The sequence below is a fragment of the Pavona decussata genome, unplaced genomic scaffold, assembly GCF_977016875.1.
Source record: "Pavona decussata unplaced genomic scaffold, jaPavDecu1.1 SCAFFOLD_233, whole genome shotgun sequence".
Lineage (NCBI taxonomy): Eukaryota > Metazoa > Cnidaria > Anthozoa > Scleractinia > Agariciidae > Pavona > Pavona decussata.
The window spans coordinates 3869024-3896138 of record NW_028145638.1 but is presented as its reverse complement, the minus strand read 5'-3'; the positions used below and the strand labels follow the sequence as shown (position 1 = coordinate 3896138).

At 36.6% G+C, this 27115-nt stretch overlaps 2 protein-coding genes across 3 annotated transcripts in view; one reads left to right on the top strand and one right to left on the bottom strand.

The window, feature by feature from the left end:
• The window catches only part of LOC146458468 (uncharacterized), a 71343-nt gene that overhangs the window by 31966 nt on the left and 12262 nt on the right, over positions 1-27115 (bottom strand). The window lies entirely within an intron of this gene.
• On the top strand, positions 2-27115 carry LOC146458471 (uncharacterized). 2 transcript variants are annotated; one of them, XM_085090600.1, is made up of 34 exons: positions 2-252; positions 825-894; positions 3638-3709; positions 4338-4399; positions 5084-5367; positions 5843-5877; positions 6021-6074; positions 7617-7691; positions 8137-8238; positions 8411-8467; positions 9752-9805; positions 10144-10191; positions 10434-10487; positions 10989-11039; positions 11790-11879; positions 12096-12129; positions 13199-13232; positions 13714-13761; positions 14850-15005; positions 15756-15845; positions 17675-17714; positions 17841-17955; positions 18879-19000; positions 19202-19289; positions 19984-20051; positions 20581-20621; positions 21117-21157; positions 21753-21802; positions 23064-23123; positions 24042-24119; positions 24205-24248; positions 25338-25423; positions 25968-26032; positions 26656-27115. In XM_085090600.1, the coding sequence occupies exons 1-34, from the start codon at positions 200-202 to the stop codon at positions 26767-26769; spliced, it is 2535 nt and encodes an 844-aa protein (XP_084946726.1). In that variant the 5' UTR covers positions 2-199; the 3' UTR covers positions 26770-27115. The 2 variants fall into 2 exon arrangements, with proteins under 2 accessions (XP_084946726.1, XP_084946725.1); XM_085090599.1 differs by lacking the exon at positions 13199-13232 and adding an exon at positions 13115-13154.

The following is a 27115-nucleotide window of genomic DNA, read 5'->3' as shown; positions in this document are numbered from 1 at the left end:
TGACATTTGATACGGAATGGATCCGTCACGGCGTCTTGAGTCTGTTGGGTCATGATTTCTTCCTAAATTTGAACAACTGAGAACAGTTTTCTCCAGAAATACCTCTGAATTAACAGTTCGTGAGAGATCATTCGAGAACGGGCCATTGAGCAGTGATTTTTGTCACGAAATCTTGTAATACTAAACGCAACAAAGAGCAATGCAGCAAGAAGTGGCCGAAGACTCAGCTGATATGGAGTGTATTGAACCAAGGTTAGTTCTTTATCAGTTGTTGTATTGACTAACGTTATCTCTATATTAAGAACAATTGAATAATTGAGAACGTTTAAAAGGATTGCGAACTGAATGACAAAGAGAATGGCCTGTAGTTTTTAAACTAGAGGTCATAATTAAAAGCTTTAATTCGAAAGTGAGTGTATTGCAAATACTACCACAGCTTAACTGTATTAATTAACATTGTTTATTCAATTGTGCTTTTTTCAAAATGCTCAATAAAGAGTTCTGTTTTGACTGTGAATGCCCTGCTTAATATACTGGTATGCGAATAACTTATTAAACAAAAAATTATGGTTCGAGATATCGCGCAGGGGTTCACACCGTTTATATTGTAATTATAAACTTACAATAATAAAGCAGCATATACCATTAATTTTAGATTATTATTGACACTACTGTCCGAGGCAAACCATTTGACGATTAATGAAAACACAAGTTCGCAGAAAATGACTGTACAGCTATAAAATTCACTACAATATTTATGTTGACTTGTGTAGCTTTAATAGTTTATATTTTCTAGTAATCTGGTGAACCCTTCAATTTGTCAGGAATCTTGAAAAGTTTGTTGCTGTGTGGGATTTTGAGCCATCAAAAAAAGATGAACTGGCACTGTCGAAGGTAAAGTTGAATTGCCATATTCCTGAACGATAAGCAAAATATTTGTCAATCTGTTGTTTGCTTAACCGCAGAACTAATTTAGTTCCAATACTTGATCTGTGGCATCAAACAATGAATTGAGCAGTATTTTGCTTCTCGTGATACAAGTTATCAATCTTAAGTAACTTATTTTAAACTACCGTAAAATTCCAAATATAGACCCCACTCAATATTGCCTCCCTTTCGGGAAAGAAGCACTGATGTGCGTGACGTAGAATATTAACTTGGAAATTTGATGAACAATGTCACGAAATAGTAACGCGAGCAATACTTTAAAAATTAGTGAGCAAAGCAGATTGCACAATTGTCCTCCGGCAAAGTCCAAAGTTTATACACTGCACGACAATGATGTAACTGCACACATAGTATTAAGCTAAATAAGGAAGAGAAACGCGTGTAATTGTGTAATTGAAATTAAATTTAGTAGCATTACAATAGTGTAGGCTTGGGATTATACTGTGCTCGTGATTGTAGCAAAAATACTTGTTGCGCAAATGGAACCTAGTAAATCTTGGTACAATTGTAACGTAAGATCAGAACGATTAAGAACGAATTGTGAACAGAACTGTGCATCGCGAATATTGTATATTAGATCAGAGATCAGAGATTGTCAGATTGTGAATGTTAAATAAATCTTCAGAAAAGGAAAGAATTACAGTCCTCTTCAGTTTGTGAACCGGCAAGTGCGGAGTTCATGAAAGATTCCGCGACACTCTCAAATTAAACCCACATCCAGGTTCTGATAATCATTATAATCCCTTCCCACTATAAGCCGTAAGTTGTTACGGTTAACTGTTTTAAGCTGTAAGCTGTAGTTAGTGTTTTAAGATGTCTGAATTGAAGTGCTGAGAGTTTAAACATCTTTTGTCTAGTTTCGGGCCAATTTTTCATTTTGCTCAAATTTGCTTGTGGCCTTCAATTTAATCAAAGTACACCACTCTGTGTTTTCTTTTTCACTCCAAAGCATCTGTTTGTCAGCTTTTCAAGCATGCGGAAACACGCAGAAAAAAAGCAGCAGTGTTCTCAGACTTAATTGAAGGTCACACGAAAAAGTACTTTTGAGCAAAACAAAAAAGTAGCATAAAATTTGACATAAGATGGTTATGCACTGATCATGAGCCCTTGTTGAACACAACCAAGTTTTGACACGCAAATTCCCACCAATATTACTCATGACTACCGAATGCAAGCCCTTCCCGAAAATAAGCTCAGGTTAAGAATAGTGATTTGAACAAAGATTTAAGCCCTGGGCTTGTTTTGCAGTACTTTCATGTGGTGTGTAGACTCTAAAATAGGCCAGCAGTTGGTTTATTTCAAGTACAATGGACTTCTGTGAAGCTGGCCATTAATGTAGAAATAAATAGCCTAATTATTAGGCTATTTGTATTAATAGCATCAGAAGAGTCCTCTAATAGCATGAATGTATTTAAAATGATATTGACCTTGTAAAGTCTTGACAAGCAAGGACTTGTTAACTTTGAGATAATTATCACCTCTTAGATGACAAACATGTGCAGAGCACAAGATTCACTGTGAGTTGGTGATAAGGGGAAAGGGGTTTTGACAGGTTTTGAGCAACCATCACAAATCTCTCTCACTCTGTAACTATTTTCCAAGGTAGAATACAGGATTCTTACAGGATTTTATAAATACACTATGGATACTAATGTATTGAGGAGGCTTGGATGGATCTTGCATTATTTTAGTGTTTGTGAAATTATGAAAGGTTACAAAAACATATTTCTGATGATGTGGCAAACTATATATAACTTTACAATTCTATTGTTGAGCAATAATTTAGTGTTATACAACATGGGACACATGCACAAAATGCACATACAAACACAAGTTGTAAACAGGCAAGTTGAATATGGACTAAGTGAATAATGAAAATTAAAGAGATTGAACTATGAAAGGTCTTCAATGCGAAGTTTGAAGGCAATTTGTTGCTTAAATTCACCAAAGTTGATTTGTTTTTTGTTCGGTTTTTGACAGTTAGATAATATTTTGCAAATAACAAACAATAATATAACTTTTTAAACGACACATCAGAGAGCGATAACTGATCAATGCCAAATTTACCAAATAAAAACTCTTTGGTGGAGGGTGAATAGGAGGTGGCATGTTCCCTGTTGAACCACTCCATAGCAGTTACCATGGCAACACCCAGATCCACAACAGGAATTTCTAAAATAATGTTTCCTGCTGGTTTTGTTTCTGCTTCACTTGATTTTATGCTACATTTTCATTTCCAGTGTGTAGCAAATGCCACTATTGATAGAAATTTGGATGAGTGAATGCAAAAAATGGCCATGGCTATTTGGTTTCTTTCAATTTGTTATTACCCAAAATGATAGAGGAGGGATAGCGCAGTGGTGAGAGCACTCACCTCCCACCAATGTGGCTTGAGTTTGATTCCTGGACATGCCATCATAATTATGTGGGTTGAGTTTGTTGTTGGTGTCCCTGCTCCGAGAGGTTTTTCTCCTGGTACTCTGGTTTTCCCCTCTTCTTAAAAACCAACATTTCCAAATTCCAATTTGATCTAGAAATTATCTGAGGGCTGCACTGAGGTTTGTCAATCATAACAGACTGTTCAGTTAAGTGCCACCCTTGTTAAACAAAGTGGATTTATTTTATTTATTATTTTATTTAGAGGTTATTATAAATACTGATGAATAACTCATGATTTGTTTTGTACTAGGGAGATGTTGTGTTTGTTGTAAAGAAGTACCAAGATGGATGGTATCGAGGAATACGATACAGAGGGTATCAGGTACTGTGCATGTTATCCTATCCTGTCCTATCCTAAGGCTTTATGAACCAATTTTTGTTATATCTTTATTGGAAATTCTAAGGTACAAAGTCACAACACATATAAATGGGAATCCAGTGGTTTTTCTGTGTAGTGCAATCAGCATCATTTTAAATGTTCTTTTATTGCAATAAACATTTCCAGGGGAAAAAACTCAGATAAATTATAAAATAACAATAACAATAACAATAACAATAACAATAACAATAACAATAATAATAATAATAATAATAATAATAATAATAATAATAATTCCGAGTCTTCATTTCTCCCTAATTCACATTTATTATTAATAATAATAATAATAATAATAATAATAATAATAATAATAATAATAATAATAAAAAATAATGAGAGGATAAACTAAATACAGAGACAAAACAGAGACAAATACTTTAGTTGGTAATCCCTTAGTAGCCAGATACTCAATATCCAACTTTTTTATCTTGAGCTGTGAGTCTGACAGCATTTTCAAACCAGCTAACTTCAACTCATCCGGGCCACTTTTGCCAGTTTAAAAACGTGTTTTCTACCTGAAATGTTCTGAAATTGAATTTTACGCTTATTAATGTTTTTTAATAATCATTAGGCTGGCTGCTTTCCCGGAAACTTTGTAGTGAAAGATTCAGATGAAACTGAAAACATTGAATGGTAAGTGAAATTTGTGACAGTATAGGCAAAGTTGCATAAGATTTGCCTTGCCAAAAATAGTTCCTGCAAGGTAGATTACATTTACTGTTATATCACACCTGAGGTAAAGGAGGCCAGAAAGATCTTCTATGGATGGCATGGTAGCCTAATGTTTAGATCAAGTTCAAGTTCAAGTTTATTCAAAAATGTTAACATAAAATTCAAAGACAACACTACCCGGGCGCAAGTAGCTAGAGCTAATCTAGGTGAGTAGTGAGAAGACTAATTTACAAGTGCTTTGGAGTCTGGACCAAGCAGTCCAGGTTTGAGTATAGGTTGGGGTAATTGTATTGTGTTCTTCTGCAATACACTTGACTCTTACGTTGCCTCTCTTCACACAGGAGTATTTGACATAGGTAGCAGCAAGCTGTCAGGGAAACTTGGCTAAGTGCTAAGGACGTAACCTGCGATGGACTCGCATCCCATCCAGGGGGGATAGCAATAGTTCTAGCTGCTTCTTGCTGGGGATGCTGTGATGGACTGGCATCCCAACCAGGGGGAGCTCAGTAACAATACTCCTAGCCACTTTATGCTACAGAAACTTTGACAAGAGGGGTCAACCAGGCTTGTGAGGCTTTACCTTACCTTAAAAGAGTTTCATGAAAAAGTACTGATTGTAATTGACCTATTTACGTATTGTTTTAGGCAAGGAGTGCCACAAGACCTCATTTCATCTTCTCCTGTTCAAGAGGTTAACACAAAAATCTTAGCTGATTTAGAAAACGATCGAGCAAATCTGACCTCTGAAGGAAGTCAGACAGATGACCAGTACAATGATATGGGAAATCGGCAACCAGATGTCAATCAAAATGGCGTCGACAGATACGATTCTCTGAGTAGTGGTAGCAGTGGTAGCCTCAGTCCAGGGCCGTTCACTTCATTTCATGGGCTGAGTATAATTGCCGACAAAATGGGACAGGACGGGGAAGGTAGGGAAAATTAATTAGCTCAATTTGCTACTGAGAGTTCTTTTAGGTTTCCAAAAGGTAGTTGTTTTGTTATTTTGTATATTAGGATCAACTGGTTGTAACTGTTTCATTTTGTTTTGTATGTGTCCTCTTAGGCCATGATAAGGTTGAATTTCAAACTTTACATCCTGCAGACCATTTATTTAATAGCTGCTTTTTGGTTTTAGACATGGGGTGGGGTAGGGAAACACGTCAAGTAATTTGAAATTCTTGTTCCTTAGATTTCCTCTGGTGCTATGATTTATGATTTTAAATTAGATCCTTATGGAAATTTACGTAGTGAAATGCAATTTTCGTGGACACCATTTTATCATCAGTTCTTATTACAGCAATTTAATCTGTTGACCTTTGGTTTTATCTGCTGTGATGGACTTGTCCCTTTGAGGATGATCAGTTTAATTAAGATTTCTTCTCGTATTTGTTTGTTCCGTTGTAGAATCTGAAGAACGTAAAAGAACGAGAGCTGCAATGGTATGTTGGTGTTCTTGCCAGACTAGGCCAACCAACAGTTTTCTATTTCTTGTACATCTCACGTTGTTCAGAGAAAACTTTCATTACATTATAATGTTTTTCTTATAGTAAACATTGTGTAATAATATTGTTTCTCTCTGCAGGAACTTCTAACATCAGAGGTTTCATATTTCAATGGATTGAATCTCTTGTCTGGGGTTAGTATTCTAGCACCTAGCGTGCTAATAATATTTTTTAACCCCATCAAGATCAGCAGACTAGTAGAATCTACCTGACAATCCTTTAAGGGAGCAAATTTCAGATAACTACACCCCACACATTCTCCTTCCACTACTCCACTTAGTTATCAGAATGACAATCATGAAAATAAATTTTATTATTGTGAAAAAAAGAAAGAAAGAAAAAAAAAGAAAACAACTCACAAGAAGATGAAAGCAAAACAAAACAAAAAATGAACCCAAATGGAAAACAATATCATAGTCTCATCCAGGTGAGTAGTTCTGAGAAGGACTGTTTGAGGTGACATTTCAGACTGATGTTTCGACAACCCCAGCAGAAATGTCACCCAGAGCAGTGCAGTCTTCTTAGGACCACACTCTGCCCTGGATGATTGATTAAGACAGAAGATACATGTACTGTGACAATCTTATAGACCTAAAGTATATACACATGTACACATTTTACTGACCCATCCTTCCATAAGGGTTTTTGGCGATCAAGTAAACAATACAGTCATATAATATTAGACTGATTTCCTCGCGAAGGCCCGAGCGTAGCGAGGTTAATAAATTTGTCGGGCCGAGCCGGCCCGAGCGGAGCTAAGCCGCGTGAATTCAAGCAAAAAATACATTTATATATATATATGTTTATATCTTTGAAGGTGTCTGCACAATGACATCAGACTGTCTGGCGTCGTCTGGAGCAAAATTTGCATACATCGAAAAAAATATGCATGCATGATCAAATTTCAACTGCAATGTTCATCAATATTCACTGGATACAGAACTATCTCTCCAGAATCTTTTCCCTTTCTTTTAGAAATCTTTTTTGTGAAAGATTGCATTAAAGAAATTACACGTTTTGTGGCCGCGGTAAATAATTTTCCGTGGGAAATAAATTCGTCGAACACGACAGCGCTGCACGCCCGCTGTACATTACGTCGCGTCAGAAATAGATTTTCAACCGCAAACTAGCCCGTGGAACTACGAAAACACCATGCTCATCAAAAAAAAATCTTATGCGCCTTTTAATCTCCTAGTTTGATGCTACAATACGAGTAAAGAGGGCTTTCCACCCAGCCCCAGCTTCGCGAGGTTTTGGGAGTCACGTATTTCTAGTATACGTAGTTACGTATGACTTGTTTATAAATTGTGGTTTAAAACTTTTCAAACCAATTAAATTTTTATTTTCCTTTGTGCAGTATTCAATCATTACCATACTCCAAGACAAAGACAAATAAAAATCAATTGAAGCTGGTTTGAAAATTTTTAAACCAAAAGTATTTTGAACCACATTCAACATATAAAATTATGCAATTTGTAGTATGCTTAAGTGGGAAGTCCTCTTTACCCTGTCTCAGACTGCCTTCATCTAGTCAATAGCTGGCAACATGCTGAACACCACTCCCCATTGCTTCAAAATGAGGTTTATAGGATGATATACTCCTGTATATAATTAGTAATTTCCTACAAATTGAAACAGCCACCATTGCCCACATAACTGTCTCTATTTTTCTTTAGCATTACATAAGACCACTCAGGAAGCTTCGTATCATATCCAATGAAGATCTGAAAAAATTGTTTGCAAATGTAGAGGTGAGTTTAGGTGCCTCATAATGTACCAACAGCTGATGATTTTGTTTCTTACAGACAAATATTTGCAGCTAAGTTCATGGTAACTTTCCCCAGGACCACATTTGAATTTAGCCTTTTCTGCCTACTACTGTGCATAAAACATTAATTTTTTTGTACCCTGTGAGCAATGGTTTCACCATGCTACACTACAAAATGATGGAGAAAGTCTGGACTCTGCGCTACAAAAAGGTGGAGAAATTCTTAATTATACATTGCTAAAAATCTCTAAGCAGTGTCTTTCATGGCAAAAATTGGGAAGCCTAATTTGTTGCAGTTTTTCACCATTGTTTCCAAATCCAACTGTTTGCAGTACAGGATGAACGGATTTCTTAACTGTCATTGAATTACCTCAACAGTGATGCATCCTTTGGTGCCATGTTTAATGAAAGTAGCAATTTTTTCTCAGTCTTTAGAATCTATAAGTAAAGAGCTGGTAGCTAAACTTCAAACACGCTTAGCTCACTGGGATGTGAACACTACGTTGATTGGGGATGTTCTTGTAGAAATGGTAGGTAACCTGACGCACGTTAGTACATGTATTTCTGAATTCATTCTGCTCACAATTTTGTGAGTTTTGTGTTGAAGGTTGAAGAATGATTTCCCGGATATACATTTGTGAAGTTTATGAATAACTAAAAGTGATCTTTTCTTTTTTTCTTTTTTTTTTTTTTTTTTTGCAGTTTTCTTATCTGATGATGTTTGAACCATACTTTAAAGGAAGAAAGAGAGGCAATGAGGTATGACTGGGTCAGATCACTTAATAAGTAGTCTAGAGGCCAAAATAATGTGTATAATATTTTGTTTTGAGAAATGAAACTTAACTGCCAACAAAACACAGAAAGCACTCTAAAATCTGTTATCTGGAGAAAAAAAAGCAGGTTTTTATCATTTCTCCTATCGTAGTAGTTATTTACAACATTAATTTAGTTAGGTAGTTAGATTTATTTATAAATTAAATATTGTATAGTCCTGAAGGAGACACCGTGTCTAAATAAGATTTTACCTTACTTTTACCTTACTTAACAAAAGGCTTTATATATGCAGCCATTGAAGAGTCGTTTGTACCAAAAGTGGACCGGCACTGCCTGGTATTATTTACAAAGATGTTGTGTAATCATGAATAACCAAAAAAGCCTGAACATGTGCTCACATGTATAATTTATTTATGTTATCTACCTACCTCCTACCTACCTTCACCTACCTACCCACCTACCTACCCACTACCTACCCACCTACCTACCTATAGCTACCTCCTACCTACCAACCTACCTACCCACCTACCTACCTATAGCTACTGTACCTCCTACCTACCCACCTACCTACCTATAGCTACCTCCTACCTACCAACCTACCTACCCACCTACCTACCTATAGCTACTGTACCTCCTACCTACCCACCTACCTACCTATAGCTACCTCCTACCTACCCACCTACCTACCTATAGCTACCTCCTACCTACCTACCTACCTACCTACCTATAGCTACTGTACCTCCTTCCTACCTACCCACCTACCGACCTATAGCTACCTCCTACCTATGTACCTACCGAGGTACCTACATACCTAGCAACCTACCTATCTACTTAGCTACCTACATACCTAGTAACCTACCTACCTATCCACCTACCCTGCCTGCCTACCTACCTACCTGCCTACCTATCCTGCCTACCTACCCACCTACCCTGCCTGCCTGCCTACCCACCTAGCTACCTACCCACCTACCCTGCCTGCCTACCTACCTACCTACCTACCTTTCCTGCCTGCCTACCTGCTTACCTGCTTACCTACCGACCTACCTACGTACCTACCTACCGACCTACCTACCCACCCACCCACCTACCTACCTACCTACCTACCCTGCCTGCCTACCTGCTTACCTACCGACCTACCTACCCACCTACCTTACACTCTTTTTGTTTCTGTCACTTCACAACCGCTTTTGAAGATAACTTTCAGTTGTTTTGGTTATACTGGTTTAAAGTGTGTAATAACTTGTTAATGAAAGGAGTATTATCTAATAGATGAGAGCCAAATTGGAGAGGACCAATGAGAAGTTCAAAAATTTTTTAGCCAAGGTGGGTTTGCTGGACGGTATAGTTGTTTTAAGGTGTCTCTCATGATAAAACGTTTGGTTTTCTCTTGAAGAAATGCATTGAAGAATACCCTTTGCAAAAGTATTTTGAGAAATTAGTGACTAATATTTGAACTTGCTCCTTGCACCATTATCACCCTTGTCGCCATCATCATCATTGTCAAATAAGCCAAATCATATTTGGGCTCATATTCTTTCCTCATACTTGTCTAATAATAATTTTAGAAGAGTACTTGTCAAAAATACAGTTGTGCTACCATGAGTGATGATGATGATTTAATTTAAATATATTGAAGTCTATCTTTCAATTTTTCAATTTAGGTCAATTGCATCCATACTCTGGACTCATTGGTACTTATGCCAATACAGGTAAACCTGGGATTAATCACTAGTTAGTTATTCCAAACTGTAGTTTATTTATTAAATATTTATTTACAAATTTAGTTGTCAAAATTATGAATATATTTTGTGTGCTGTCAGTGATCTTTGTATTTTATATTTAATTGTCTTAATTAAATCTATGCAGATATATAAACAACACATGATATACATCAAGTAAATCTTAATTTAATTTGTTTTATTTGGCTGAGTTTTTGAATTGCTTTTGACAGAGGGTTCCCAGATATGAACTCATGTTGAAGGAATTAGTCAAACGAACAAGTGAGGTGAGTAGATGTTGTTTCAAAACCACCCTTGTCGAAAGATATTGGGGCGAATGGAATGAAAATAACTGCCTCGCCAGCTGAGGAATTCATTGATGAACTACCAGATAGTGGAGATTCCAACACCAGCGCTTCTCCTTCGGAGTCCGAATTCAAAGATTCCAGCGACGATCCATCCACTTTCGCTGTTGTTGACTGGCTCAGTAATTAGCAGCGAACTGACAGCTCACAAAACTGATGGATGTATTGATTTAGCCGGTGGCATCCTCGCACCAGACTTAACTTTTCCCGTTACAATGTCACTTTACAATTGCAGTAACGCTGAATGCTTTTGCGCAAATTTAAATTATTGTTTTGTAATAGAACTCCAAAGGGAATGCTTCTTTGTGTTTGATTGGCCGGCGGCATGAGCACCGTGACAATAAATTATCTACTTGTTATTTGCAGGTAGATTTTCTGCTATAATTTCTATTATTTTATCTTTTTTTCTCCAAACATTTTCAGGACCATCCTGACTATGACAACTTGAAGGAAGCACTAAGCAAAGCACAAAAGGTAAGGGCTGGATCATGATGAAGAATTTCTTCATGTAAGTTAGGTAAAGTCACACTTTAGGCCAAGATGGCCCAATTCTGCCAGAGTTTAACCCTGTTTCCATAGCATAAAACAACTAGGAGTGTTGTTAACCCTCTCCCCTCCCCCCTCACCTCCTTGCTGAGATGCTAGTACATCAAAGGATTCCAGAATGAAGTGACTTGGAGTATTACTTCTTCCCCTTCTACTGGATACTAGGGAGTTTTAACAATGATGATGGTGGTGGCAGCGAAAACGTCTTTATTAAAAGAATTTGCCTTTTTTGAAACATCCTCACGATTATTCCAATTCCTGGAGTTGAATTCTTGGAGACCTCACCCAAGTTTAGAAAGAGTAAGAAAAATTTGTCATTGCGTGTTTATGTCCTCCCTAAAAGGTCCCATCGGGAAATTTCACGTCCTAGTCAAGCAGAGACGGCATAGAAATGTACCAAAAAGCGCAATGTACATGCAGAATTGTTGTTTTGGTTATTAAGCCTATTGTTTTTTTTTTTACATTCTTGTTGCCATTGATGTCGTCGTTGCTAAAACTCCCTACTATTCCTTTGCAGGGACCTTCCCTGCAGAATTTTGTCACTGGCCATTTATACATCATGAAACTCCTTTCATCTGAAACCATATTTGTGCTAAAATATTTATAAATGAAGTGGAGCATGCTATGGAAGCTACTTCAACACTGAGAAAATAAGGATAATTAAATTTATTTCAACAGACTGCTGAAGCTTTGAATGAACACATTCGGCAAATAGAGAATGAGACTAAAGTTGTTGAAGTTATAAAGAGTTTTCCAAATGATGAATTGGTAAGTTTTGTAAATTTTTTTTTATATCTCACATTGTCAACTCTGGCTTCCAAGATAAAATCTGGCTGTTTTTGGTATTTATTATTCAGTCACAGTAAATAGCACCAGTACACTTGGCCATTATTTAGGAAAAGATTAAAGAATTTTGTAAGGAAAGCATGCACTCAGCTGGCCATTTGGGACATAACATAACAAACCTTGTTTTGTTATTGACAGAATCTCATTCGACCTGCAGTGTTGAACAGTCCAGGTAAGATGTTGTTCAGATTTTTCTTTATCAATGACAGATGAATAACAATTTTGTGATGTTTATGTACTAATAATATTAATTTTCATGTTAATATACCATTTGATATCTAGTTTTCAAAGTCACAGTGAGGCAGAAGTAATGTTTAATTAAGGTTCTTATTTTCATTTTTATATTCAATTTTTGTAGTTATTCTATCAGCCCTTATATAATTTCCATAATAATTAAGAAAAGACTAGACTTTGAGGTTTCAGAAACTTGTTGTGAAGTATTCTCATTATTTGTCAATCCAAGTCTTCTGATGAGATGTTACAGTCTTAAATTGTAAAGAGCTCTTGGCTATAGTCATTGTTACATTTCCCAAGGAATATGCCAGTCCCTTGCCAGGGAGATCTAAAGGCCAACAGAATTCAGTACTCAAGATATTTACTCCCTGCAAGGGTAGTATTGATTGATGTGTGTTTTGTGAATACTGGAGCAGTTTGCTGTTTTACCTTTAACAAATTGCTGTTGAAAGCTCTGTTTCCTAATAATCAGTAAAAACTGGACACCTAAGCTAACACAATAGATAAGGATCATTAAACTTATGCATGAACTGAACCTTAAATGAGCTTAACTAATTCATATAGTTAAGAAGGATATAAAAGGTCTACAGCTTGTAAAAGTTTGAGTCACTTGTTGTTTTGTTGTGATTCACATTGATCAGTATCAATACAATAAATTATTGTGTTGACCAACAATGCAACAATAAATATTATTGTTGCATTGTTGATTGAATGTGCAACTTGAAACAGCAGCAGATCAGACAAGATTAGCATATTAATGATGTGGCTTGAGAGTACTCTACTGTAATGTTACAGCTCTTAATGACAGGCTCATTGCAACTTAATTATTATTACCCTCCACTAACAGGCCTAATGTAGCACTAATTAACTAATAATGCTTAAATCTAACTTTGCAACCCATCGACAACAACATTTTGTTCCAGAATTCACAGGTTCCACAAGTTGCTTTTTTCCTCTCTTTCGGTGAGTGAGTGTATTTGTGTATAAATGTTGTTGTTTATTTTCAGGAAAACAGTTATTAGTTGGATCTGTTCGTCTCAGGTAATCGTTGAACAACCAGTTGCTTGTTTTCACTCACTTAAAAATGACAAATCAATCCACAAATATAGTCTGTTAATCACCGGAAAATGATGTGAAATCGTTGTGACTTTTATTTTGCAAATGACTACATTGGTGATTTTTGGGGGTTTGCAGAATCAATTTTTTTTAATTGAAATTCAAGCAACTCTTTTTAATTAGTTTTTGAAAAATAAAAACAGCATGGATTTCATTAATTTGCAAAGTTAAATCCCATGAAAATTTCATTAATGTGGTACCACAATCCATACTGACTAATTTTACCTTTTTTAGTTACTAATTGAGACGTCGACCTAATGCATGTTTGGAACTTAATAATGTTAAGTTTGAGACAGTGCTGATCTAGGTTGATGTCAGTAACAAGATTCCACTTTACTTACATGTATTAAATAAATGTTGTTGTGTCTGCTGATTTGACACAATAAGTCGTTTCATTTTGTAACAGGAAACATGATAAAGACCACATGGCAACTTTATCGAAAAGCCTCAAAAGGTGAGAAACAGGCAGCTGATGACTGTGAATGGTAATTTTATCAACCTTATTTACACCTGAGGGGAGGGGGATCTGATAGCACCGACTTTGAACTTTGATAACTTTTTCAACGTTTAAGCAAATACCATCAAACTTTGTGACTTTTTCAAAAGTTACCTGAAAACAATTTGGTTTGGTATGTCAGTGTTCACTATATTTGATGCTACCATGGCAACCAAATTTTGACAGTCAGGCTTTTTAGAAATAGAAATAAAAAGAAATGAAAATTAACTTTCTTACAGTAATCTTCATGTTGTTAGAGCATTTTTGTGTTCTTCTCGTCATTGGTCAATTTTGGTGTTTTCTGAAGTTTTGGGGACACCATGAAATTGAAGGTGGTGAATTCAAGATGGCTGTCACTTGGGAATCATGATGTATTAATTCCCATGTGATATGACATCATCACTTCTATTTGTGGACCTCAAAGGAAACATACATGGATGTACTATACATAAAAAAATTAGATTTAATACAGTCAGAGTTTTGGGTACCCTTTCCAGATTTTGTTCGCAGCTTGTGTGGGACGGGTCTTTTTTACCGGTCACATTCTACAGTTCCCAAGTAAAGGTCACTGTAACTGTATTTGGCCCAGTTGGTCAAAGCCCGATTAAGCTAGTCCTTGGTTAACGTGAACTTTGATTTGAGTTTAATTGTTAATCAATAAAGATTCTTTAAAAAATATTTTTGTTCCTCAGTTTAAACTTAGACTTCTCTTTACCATTAGCTTTAAATTAACTTATAAAAACATTCTTATAAAAACCTTGGTAAACTTTTAATCAGAGATCAGTGCTATTCAGCTTTCGAACAACTGAGCCCTGGTATATAACCAAGAGGGTTAGTATGCTGTAGGCCTGAATTAGCTTTTAGTGTGGAGTTAAGGGCTAGGATCCTGGTTAACTTGTTTATATACAGTTATCACAGTGACCTGTGAACTGTAAAAGAAACCTACTAATACCGGTGCAAGATTATTGATTGATAAATAATTAATGATTAATTGATATTAATATTAATTAACTAATGATATTGATATATATTTGTGTTGTGAATAGGATATCCCTTCCTTTGATGGACACTATTGACACGTCTCCTAATCTTCCTCGCCGCTCCTCGACTACCCCACGTGGTACTCAGCCTCAGAGTGCAGATAACAGTGATAGCGACAGCGACACAGAGCTTTCACAATTGGGAGATACATTTATAACAAGGTAAAGGGCTTAAGAGTTGTTGTTAAGGGATTGGAGTAAGACATCCTCAAGCTCAGACCGCAGAAAAGATATTAATTTATATTTATTTTCAGTTGCTTGTTTACCATGTGCTATCTACAGTGTACTTCACACTGACCTTTCATCAAATTCCCCAGCTACCAGGCAATGGGCCATTTCTGAGCTGCTTTAAACCTCCTTATGAAAGTAGGCGAAGTGCAAAGCTTTTCATGTAAAAATTAGTTTTGTTTGCATATCAATGAAAACTAATTTTCAATGAACAAAAATTATACACAAAGCCTCACTTTCATAACGAAGTTCAAAGCAACTCGGAAATGACCTATTGCTGTCTTCTACTCCAGCTACCTTCTACTACAAAACATTTTGAGTGGGTTGCAAACTAGCGGACAAGCCATTCCTTTTAACCCAAAGTTTGATTCCAAATTTGGGCTGCAGCTTATCTAAGAGAACTTTTAAAAATCTCCCTGTGATAACGACTTTTTATGGTTTCTTTGAAGGGTCAGTTCCCTCTTTCCCATCCAAATCCTGTTCATGTTCAAAACGTGCTCTGTATGGTTAAGTGCATGATATAGAAACTGGACAAAAAGAAGATTCTGAACTCTTATACTTTTTATACTTTTTAACATCTTGTACTGATTTTCAATAATTTATTACACATATTTGTTTAAAGGGGGATTGCAACTGGTTACTGTTGTAAAATAAATAAATAAGTAAACTCTATTTGCGTTACAGCACATACGTTTATGAGGGTGAAGTTGAGCGAGTGACCAAGAAATTCACAGGATCAAGTGAGGGTGGGATGGTACATGAAACAGTTGAAAGGTCAGTTGAAATTTATTTTCAGGCACAGAGAGGGACTCTTGATTTTCGTTTGGGTAGCAAACCAAAGTTTGTCTGAAATCTAAAACTGGGAACTTTGTCAAGTTGTTTGGTAGGAGAAGGGGTTAGACCAGTGTTAATCAAGTAAGAGAAGAAGGTGTGATTATAACAGTGATTATTATGGAAATTTAATACCAAACTGACTAGGTGGATAATAATGAGATACTTTGAGTCATTATAGGATGATCTAACTTACTTTGTTGGGGTTAGTTTAATCAAGTGAATAATGATCCATAAAAAATGGTAAATACCCAGTAATTAAGAGCAGGGGAATGGGGGAGCGGGATTGCGCAGTGGTGAGAGTACTCGCCTCCCACCAATGTGGCCTGGGTTCAATTCCTGGACTTGGCATCATATGTAGGTTGAGTTTGTTGTTGGTTTTCGTCTTTGCTCCAAGAGGTTTTTCTCCAGGTACTCCGGTTTTCCCCTCTTCTCAAAATCCAACAGGTCTAAATTCCAATTTGATCTGGAAAGTGTCCCCAATTAGTGCTCCGCCCTAAATACATTGGCACTTAAATAAAGTGATTTTTTATCGATTTTTACATGGAATACGTAGAATCACTGCATGTAGGGTGAATAAAATAAAACCTTCAGCTTACAACATATCAAAATTTGATATGTAATCTAAATTGTTTGAAGTCATAAGAAAAGACTTTCCATCTGCACATGCCTTTGCAGACGATACCCAGATTTATTTTTCTTTTAAACCGGAATCACAGCTGGCTCAGGATAATGCAGTTAGTACGATTGAAAAGTGTGTCGCTGATATTCGTGCCTGGATGGTCTCTTATCGTCTTATGATAAATGACTCTAAAACTGAATTTCTGATTATCGGCTCTCGTGGTCAGCTGTCCAAAATAAACATCAATTCTATAATGGTTGGGGACTCCATCATTGAACCTGTAAAGAGTACTAGAAATCTGGGATCTTGGTTTGATGAGCACATGGCGATGGACATTCACATTGGACACATTTGTAACAAAGCCTTTAAGGGTCTTTACAACATTAGACAAATAAGAAAATTTCTTTCCACTGAGGCCACCAAAATATTAATTCATGCTTTTGTGACATCTCACTTGGATTATTGCAACTCTCTCCTTTCTGGACTTCCAAAATATCAACTGGATCGGCTCCAAAAAGTCCTCAATGCTGCAGCTAGAGTCGTCTGTCTAGTACCCAAATTTAGTCACATTTCACCTTATCTAAAAGATCTTCACTGGTTACCCGTAGAGTTTCGGATCGAATTCAAAATATTACTACTTGTTTTCAAAGCGTTTAATGGTATCGCTCCACATTATATCTGTGATCTCATCAGGGAAAAGGCATCAATCAGAAGCTCTTTGAGATCTAATGACCTCACTTTATTAGAGGTGCCTCGAACCAAATGTAAGACTTTTGGTGATCGAGCATTCGCTTTTGCTGGTCCATCCAAGTGGAATAAGCTTCCTCTGGCAATTAGGACTGCCAAGAACTTAAACACTTTCAAGAAACACTTGAAGACATTTTTGTTTAAAAAAGCATATGACATCTGATTATTCTTTACTTTTTTTATTTTATTTCTTACTTTTTGTTTGATTGATTATTCTTAAATGTTATATTTTATTGATTTTGACTAAATTTTTCGTTTTTATATTGTAAGCGCTTTTGAATGTTATATAAAAAGCGCTATATAAATTGATTATTATTATTATTATTATGTTGTAAGCTGAAGGTTTTAATGATCTACTTAAAAAATTACTTCATCCTGTATTGTTCTTTTTCTTTCTTTTCAGATATCTCTTCCTATTTAATAACATCTTGTTAATTGGCTTGGTAAGGTCAAACACCCTGTACAAGTTATCAGTAATTTTTTTTCCTTTATGTGCTGGCAGTAGACTTTGAATATTGTGAGAAACACCTCCAGCTGAAGATGATTTTGTTTGCATTTTCCTTTTTCAGGCATCAGAAAATCTCATAACAGGAAAGAAAACCTATAAATTAAAAGACAACATTCCTCTTTCTCAAGCTTGGATTGCATCACCAAGTGCATACTACAACAATCCACCAGATACTAGTAAGTCCTGTTACAGTATTCAAGTTTTTTGGTGAACTTATCAGTGTAGTGTCTGTTGCTATGGTGCTCTGGAAATGCAAGGCATATTATTTTGTTTTCAGTGTTACAACAGAACCTTACAACTTTACAACTTTATTCTTTGATTTACACATGGTACATTGATAATACAACTACCTTCGGGCTACATTAATACAACTTCCTCCAGGCTGTGAAAATGTGGTTGTAATAACGGAGTGGTCGGATTAATGGGGTTGTAAAACTAAGTAGATGCCTGGACTATCAATTTATTCAGGGAACATAAAAGTGGTCATACAACAAGGTGGTTGTAAGGCAGGGTTCCACTATATAAGATAATATTCCGTAACCTGTTAAACCTTGAAAAGGGTGTTACTAACAACTTACAGTTATTTAAGTGCTGTACTAACGCATAATGTTGTGAGCAGTGCAGGAGTCTTGGTGGATAAGGCCAGTGGTAGAGCATCTCAACTAGTAATAATAATATTGGAAGGTGATAGGTTCAACTCCTGTTGGGAGAACTCAGTTTTTCTTTATCTATGTATGCTTGTGTCACTGACTGAAAAAATACATCTATTATTTATTCACCAGGCTTGAAATATAACTTCACATTTCTTTCGCAGTGTGCAGGATGTTTGTCATAATTTTCATGAACTTAGTTTAATCGCCTATAAACTCCAGAAGTCTCCTGCAGCTCAGTGGTAGAGCAATCGACTCCTGTTAAGAGATCTATAACTCAGATTTTCTTTTTCTGAGTATACCTGTTACACTGACTGAGAAAATGCATCTATCTTAAAATTCATTGTTACCAAAAGAAAGATATGCCTTTTGGCCATTGCCATCCTGTAATACTTTTATACAGAAGTGTGATGTTGTTATGGTATTGATAAGTGTTCTTCCTATTGCAGTGTTTATTCTTGGAACACCCACACAAGTCTACAAATTTCTAGCATCTTCAGAGTCAGATAAAGAAGCTTGGGTTAAAAAACTCAAAAGTTGTATTGAGAAAGAGAAAGAAGCATTTGTTGAGGTACAAACACATTGTTTGGCATACTAAATAATTTCAGTCAAAATTAATATGTGACTGTATACATGAATGTATGTTAAATGTTTTCAAGGGGTTGGAGAATCATTTCCGTAGGCTTGTATATTGACCCTTACATTTGTTATTATATTTTGAGATCATTTCATTCATTTTGTTTTATTTCATCCTTCTTCCTATTACTCCTAGTCTTTCAAAGGATTACCCGTGCCTGATGAGGAATTCTTAGCAGTTTCGATAGAAGCCAAAATTGACTTTCACAAGACAGTTGACTTAGGTACAGCAGTATTATTAATATTATAATGAACACTGAAAAAAACCTGTTCTGCACCTTTCTGAGCATAGATTTCTGTTTATTCAATCTGTGTAAGGTGTGCACATTCTGTTTACTGAAGTAATTAATTAACTTACTAAATTCACAAAGACCTCTGTACTCATCTACTGGTCATTCTGTTCCTTGCTTCAACATACATACATACCTGTATTCGATCTTAAGAGGTATGGTTACAGAGCTTTCTCTACAACTGCTCCTAGATTGTGGAACAAACTTTCAATAGACAGATCAATTGAGTTGTAACATAAAATGAACATAATTTTTAATGTTAAATGCAGGCTGAAACGTATCTTCGATAGGCAGCTTACTGCTTGTAATTTAATTTCAGAGCTTTACTTAATATATGTGTTATGTTTTGTATAATAACTTTATAAGTAGTTTTCATAATTATTGGCAGTTGCTTCAAAAGTATTGTAAAGCATTTAGTAAAGAAATGGATAGGTACTATGTAAAACTTTATTTATTTACTATTATATAATAATAATAATAATAATAATAATAATAATAATAATAATTATTATTATTATTATTATTATTATAAATATTAAATATTATTATTATTACTTACTATAAAATTTAACTTCAGACTCTGTGACGTATTGATGTGTTTTAATGAACTTATCATCTTTGAATGTAGAGTTAAATCTGAGGCAAGGTGAAGAGGTCCTGATAATTGGAATCAAATCCAGAGATCTCTGGCTTCCAGTAAGTCAAATCAAAGTTGTTCAATTTCAACAAATTAAAAAGATACATGTAAAGTTGCCAGACCCCAAATCAGCAAATAAAGTGTTTACTTAGTTCATATAAATGCCCGGGTGTACTACACATTTGCCCACCTGTTCAAATCCTAATGAAACCCCTTGTATTGTTATAGTCTTAAAGGTAAGAAAGCAATGTAGTGCACCTTGCCTAAAGATATCAGCAACTTAAGTTTCATGCAGTTATGCAATTATTATGTTTGATGTAAAAAGAATGTACTAAAGATTGAAGTCGAGGTTGTATGGAACAACATTGATTGAATGAATGGATCTCAGGATGCGTATCTGGCATCCCCCACAGATTTTTGCAGGGGCAGATGACATCATCACCAATTTGGCAAAGGAGAGAGAGCCTGGGATTGAGAACACTGAATGCACTCCCTAATCTTTGATTATTTCTATTTTATTTTTATTTTTCAAGTACTCTTCAGTAAACCTTGATTTTTTTTTTCGATCCAATTTTTGTTCTTTTGTAGGGACTGTATCCTGTGGAACTGTGTGAACTTGAGTTAGCTTGGTAGGTTGCTGATATCTATGTGATTTTACATACAGTAGAATTTACCGATTTCTCGCACCACCTAGGGAAACTGAATTTGGTTTGAAAAATCTGAAGTTCCGAAACTCAGAGGTAAAAACCTGACCAAAGCCAATCCAAGAGAAACAATTTTGGTTCGGTAGATTGAGAGTTTCAAAAAATGGAGGGTTTGAGATTCCACTGTATTAATTATTATGTAAACCATCAATTTCAATGTTGTTGGTCTTTGCAACTACAAATCACTCCTAGTTGATTTCAGTGTTAGCTCGAAGCTAACACAAAAATCTGCTTCCTCTGGGTACTATTGAGAAAAGTAATTTAACAAATTATTGCTTATTTATTTTTGAGCTTCCACTCTCTCAATACATTGCTCTTTTCCCTTGATTGTTTAAAATTGTGGGTGTTAGATACAAAAAAATTGTATGAAGTCCTGTGAAGCAAGATTGATGTCATGGTACCTCATCTATTTCTCTTCAGGTGGCCTGGACTTTACAAAGGCAGATTTGGTTGGTTTCCAGGTGGGTAATAAGACTTAACCCTTTAAGCCCCAATGGTGACCAACATATAATTTTTCCTTACAATATCACTACTTGATTAAACATTCAGATCATGAGAATAAAGGAAATAATCAGCAAAGGTAACATCCATTGATTGATAAACAAATTCTCTCAACTAGTCCCATAATAAATATGTAGAGAATAGTTGGGAAAATATACATGTTGATTTTAGAAATAAAAGGGTTAAGCTACGAGTTACTTTCTTGGTTATCTCTTAATCTATCTTTTAAACAGCACTGATAGTTAGTGCTATTCACTTAGTAAAATCCTGACTTCTTGCCACCACCTTAAAAGCTTAAGTACATTTTTTAATGTACTGCAAATATGCGTTTCCCTGACAGTTTGCCCTGGGACTCAACCTTCAAGGGGCTTCTGGATGCATGTCCTCTGCCCTTCTCTCTCCCCCCTCCCCCCACCCTATAAATCAACCAATAGGCTTGGAAATGTTATTTCCAGTATTTCTGTTGTGATTACTTCTGTTTTTTCTGGAATAGATTAATTTGATGTTGTCTTAAAAAATAAATATCATGACTCATGTATTGCTTCCTGTTTTCAGCTCAGTGTGTCACAGGGCCTGATGTAACAAGCCTTACTGCCACAAATGAGGTGAGAAAATTTATAATTACAAGTATTCTGACTGGAAGTTGAATCAATCATCCTGAACAAGAAAGTAGGTGGGTAAGGAAAAGAAAGAGGTGATGTGTGGCATGTTTTGTGGGCACATATTTTGCACTCCTTTTTTCCACCCCTTTGTAGTTGTCTCACTTTCTTTTTCCCATTTCACACCCCTTCTCTCTTAACTCACACCCCTCTCTCCCTTTCAACTCTGTTCTCTCCTAGTTGCCATTCCCTTATCAACCAGGTAACCCCCTTCCCCCTCTTGCTCTCTTAGGTCCCACCCCTTCTCTTCCATGATTGTTGTTTCCTCTCCCTTCTCTCCCAGGCCCCACCCTCTTTTCCCCCTGTTTGCATTCAATCTCTACCTGTTCCCATTTTCTTCCCTCCCAGCCTCAACACTTCTTGCTTAGTTTACACTCATTCTTTTTCAGTTCTCACCTCTTACCCCCTTCTCCCCCAGTTCCCACTACTTCTCTCCCAGTTCCCACCCCCTTCTCTCCCAGTTCCCACCACTTCTCTCCCAGTTCCCACCCCTTCTCTCCCAGTTCCCACCCCGTCTCTCCCAGTTCCCACCCCCTTCTCTCCCAGTTCCCACCACTTCTCTCCCAGTTTCCACCCCCTTCTCTCCCAGTTCCCACCACTTTTCTCCTAGTTCCCACCACTTCTCTCCCAGTTCCCACCCCGTCTCTCCCAGTTCCCACCCCTTCTCTCCCAGTTCCCACCCCGTCTCTCCCAGTTCCCACCCCCTTCTCTCCCAGTTCCCACCACTTCTCTCCCAGTTCCCACCCCGTCTCTCCCAGTTCCCACCCCCTTCTCTCCCAGTTCCCACCACTTCTCTCCCAGATCCCACCCCCTTTTCTCCCAGTTCCCACCCCTTTCTTTCCCAGTCCCCACCCCTTTCACTCTTTGTCCCTGCCCCCTGTCATTCCATTTTTTTAGTTTAATAAGTTTAAAGGCCCACCTTCACCCAAGAGTCATTGCCGTCGTTTGTTTTTGTTTTGAAATGCTGTATTGTCCAAACGCGTTATCTTATTGGCTGTACGAACTCAAGCGGTTCATGCGGGTTTCCTCTACGACTCGTGCTGGAGGGAAAGAATATTCGTGATTGCTTATTGCTTTCTCACTCGACTCCCGCTCAAATAAAATGGGGGGTTTTCATATATGAAAACTGTTCCTCGGCGCGCAATACATTTTGGGTGAATGTGGGCCTTTAAATATTTAACTTCTAGTTTTTTCATGTTTGATTTAGTTTCATCCCATTCCTGTGGCAGTGGCATTAAATGGCATAAAAAGAACAATGATGAAATGGGTGAGTGAAGTAACTATTAATAATGTTACTGAAATAGAGTCAGTGTTAAATAATGTACACAAGAGAAATAGAAGAGACAAGTAGAAAAGTCTCTGAAGGGATGTTTTTGGGTCAAATTTTAGGGGTGCAAAAGTACCTACATTTCTGCATATGGCTTTCAATTCAATTCACCTAAAGAACATTGCCCTTGTATTTTTTGCACATTGCAAACCAGTACACAATTTGGATGCATTCAATTATCATTAATGTCAACTTCTTCAAAATCAAATTTTGCAACAATGGCAAACTTGTGCAACATGTTGATTTTGTTGAGCAACTCAGTATAGAGACACTGACTACTATATCTGGAATCCATCAAACATGTTAACTGTAAAAGACCACCATGGCTTGTTATTAGAAGGGAAGTCATCCATACTGTTCATGGCCCATAGTATCATGAGCACAGTAAAAGCTGGGGTGAGCTGTAGAGTGTCATTTTTAAATTCAATAGACTTTTCTCCAAAATGGCAGCAGCAAATTTGAATGAATTAAAATTGAACTGAATGAAAAACTGATAGCAGTACCAGAAAGAGCACCTTTATTTTAGTAACTTTGCAAAGTTTCAGCATATTAGGTGTTATATCAGCTAAGGAAATGTAAGAATGATGAAATTTGACAAATTTACAGACGTTTGTATGACTGGGGGTATACATCATACCTCCAGTCATACAAATGTCTGTAAATTTTTCATTTTTCAACTTACATTATTTTTCTCAGCTGACATTACACCTGATATGCTGAAACTTTGCAGGGTTACTAAAGTAAAAGGGCTCTTTGTAGTGCTGGTATACATTTTTATTTTTAACTTATTTGAATTTTTGGCCACCATTTTGGAGAAGGGTCTCTTTCAACTCACCTCTAGTTATTTTTGTTTAACAGACTGGCAGCAGTCTACCAGTTCCTATCATTGAGGATATGAGCACATTAAAAGTTTTCAAACCAGACAAAACATTTAAGGTAAGACAGAATTACATGGCTCCACTAGCCTGGAATGTTTGAAAATAAGGTTTAAAATTCATAATTTTTGTTATTTTATTTGCAGACTTGCAAAGTAGAATCCTTTTATTTGGTGTCAGATGTCATGCGGTGAGTTACTGGTTTGCTATTTTTGCCAAGCTGATAAAACTAGAAACACAAACCTTACAATGGTTGGTGTAAGTTTTTTATTGACAATGGTTGCTTTCTAAATGCAGTTTGTTAATCAATGTTGCAGGTCTGGTTCACATGTTTCTCATTTGTATATTGCAATACGGTCAAACAAGGAAGAAATACCAGTTCTTGACAATGGTTGTGCCACAGTTAAAACAAAACTAAAGAATGTTATTAAATCTAACTTGTGCAGAAGCCAAAAAAGATCTTGAATGCAGAAACTTTGTTCTAGTATTATATTGTCTTTGACATTTGTAAACTTAAAAAATCCCTTTTTGTTCCATTGATACAGTGAACTCTGTTCTGTGAGCGACCACCCTTGGAGCACAACAAAGTGGTGGCTTACGGCAGGTGGTCATTTACAGGAAAAAGGAAAATAAGCCTAATACTGGATTGATTAATTAATTAGATAAAAATATTAACCTTAGCAGCTAAAATAATAGGCAAATAGAAACTAATTTATTTGATTTTTTCACATCTATTCATTCTTATGATGAAACTTTGTATAACATTTTGGAACAGATCACTGTAACAATTCCCGTTTACCTTCAGATCTAATTATAGCCATCTTCTCTGTTTGTAAACTGTTATTATCTGTCAGCAGTCCTGGGTAGCGTCATTAAAAAATTGAACTTTGTCACTTCTGAATAATGGTTTACTAATGATGAATAATGATTTACTAATGATCATACATGAGGTCGCTTACCAGAAACAGAGAACAAAAGAATATGTGTAATTTCTAGCCTAAAAAGTGGTCGCGGTCCCTTGAGAAATTTGAGTGGTGGTCGCTTACGAGAGAGCTCTTGAAACAGTATTTAACTGAGAAACAAAACAGTTGTTTACGAAGTGGTTGCTTACGGGAGGTAGTCCCTTCCGAGAAGTGGTCGCTATGAGAGAGTTGACTGTAATTATTGATGAGTTCTTTTTGGATCTGTGGTTTCATTAGTGCCAATGGTCTTACACAATATAAATGGTCTTAGTGCAATTTGTCTTACATGCTGCCATTCTGTTTCATGTGACATGCAGCCAGTATACAAGTCACAAGAGTTTTTTAGGTGGACAGATTGATGCAGCAGCTCTGGAAATGTGGGAAGAATCAGTAGATGGTTCTGGTAAGTTTACTTTTCTCACAATGCACAACACCCAATTGGGAGGGGTAACTCATGTGTTGGACTAGCATTGCATCGAGGGGGTGGTGGGGGGGAGAAGTAATACTCTTAGTCACTTCATGGTGCATATCCTGTAAATATAAGACTAGGATCTTATCCAGGGGGTGGGGGGAGTAGTAATACTCCAAGTCACTTCATGTGTGTATCCTGTGATGGACAAGCATACCATCCAGATAGGTGGGGTGGAGGGGGGGGGGGGGTTGGGGTTGGGGTTAGTAATTTTCTCAGTCACTCCCTGCTGGGTAACCTGTGCTAGATTAGCATCCTTTTAGGGGGAGTAAACTTCTAGCTGAGACCTGTACAGAATTAACCAGTACTTACTTACCTTCAGGTGCCTGGTATACCTATCTCCCTTTACTTTGGTATGTAAATGCTAAAAAATTAATGATGGAGATCATCTGCAGATATGCTTATGTGTCTACAGACTTTGTAACAACTATACGTTTTGTTGTGATTCTATTAACTTTCTCTTGGTTATTGCAACCAGTTCACAGGTGTCTGGATCCAGAAGAGAAGTTAGTGGATATATTTGCAATGTGGGGGAAGTACCAGGTAATTTGTTGCTTTGTGATGTTGTTTTTGTGGATGTAAAGGGCACAAAACTCTCTTGATATGGAGGTGATCAGCCAGTCACCTGCTATATACACCTAATGTTGTGGATGCAGGGATTAATTCCCTGTATTTACATGACACTTTCAGTTGCTCAGACACAATATTTGTAGTGTTGTAGTCTACAAAGGGAAAGGGAAGTGACCAAGTGCATTGATGATGAGGTGCAGAAGAAAGTTCTTAAACTATAAAACATTGTGATAAAAGTTTAAAACCATCTTGGTTAAAAGTTTCAAATGTGACGATGTTCCGACTTTTGCTTTACATCATTATGAAGTCAAGAATGAAAGAAATAGGAACGACTATAAAATGTAGGAAGAATTCCTAAGAGACACAAATAAAAAGAAAAAATAATTATGTTATGATAATGCAATGAGGTATTCGCAGACACAGTCACGTAAAGAGTTTGGCATGAATAGTCTTTCTGAGTATTTAACTCAGGGTTCAATTCCTTAATGAACAACATCTCAAAAATAAGACCTGCCCAAGTGTTGGATGAATCTTTAAATGAATGAATGAAACCAATAATATTAAATAAATGTAAGCAATTTCAATTTTCTCTTTAGAAAAAGATGAAGCTTGTCATTCATAACATCAATGAAAAGCAGAGAAAACCATCAAGAGAAAGGAAGGAGGAAAGACAAGACCCTCCTACTGGAGTGCTCGTCTCCTTTGATTAATGCCATGTTTATGCATGCTCGTTTTTCCATTTACACTGAAACACAATTTGCTGTACTATCACAAGGGCTTCTCCTAAGTTCTTTAGCGTGCACTGGATCTACCCCTCCTCATTCATTGTTCTTATTTGCATTTGTGTGCGTGATCTGAGGAAAAAAGTATGACAGCTGCTTGCAGTCTACAATATGAAGAAGCTTCTGAGTAGGCACATCACAACCCTACCCCACCCTCTCACTTGTGCACCCCGCCATTCTCCTCCTTACGTGATACTCCTTAGTCTCCAATGCATTCATCATTCTGGTCATTTGAGTCATCACTAAGTGGTTCTGGAGTAGTCTATATATTATA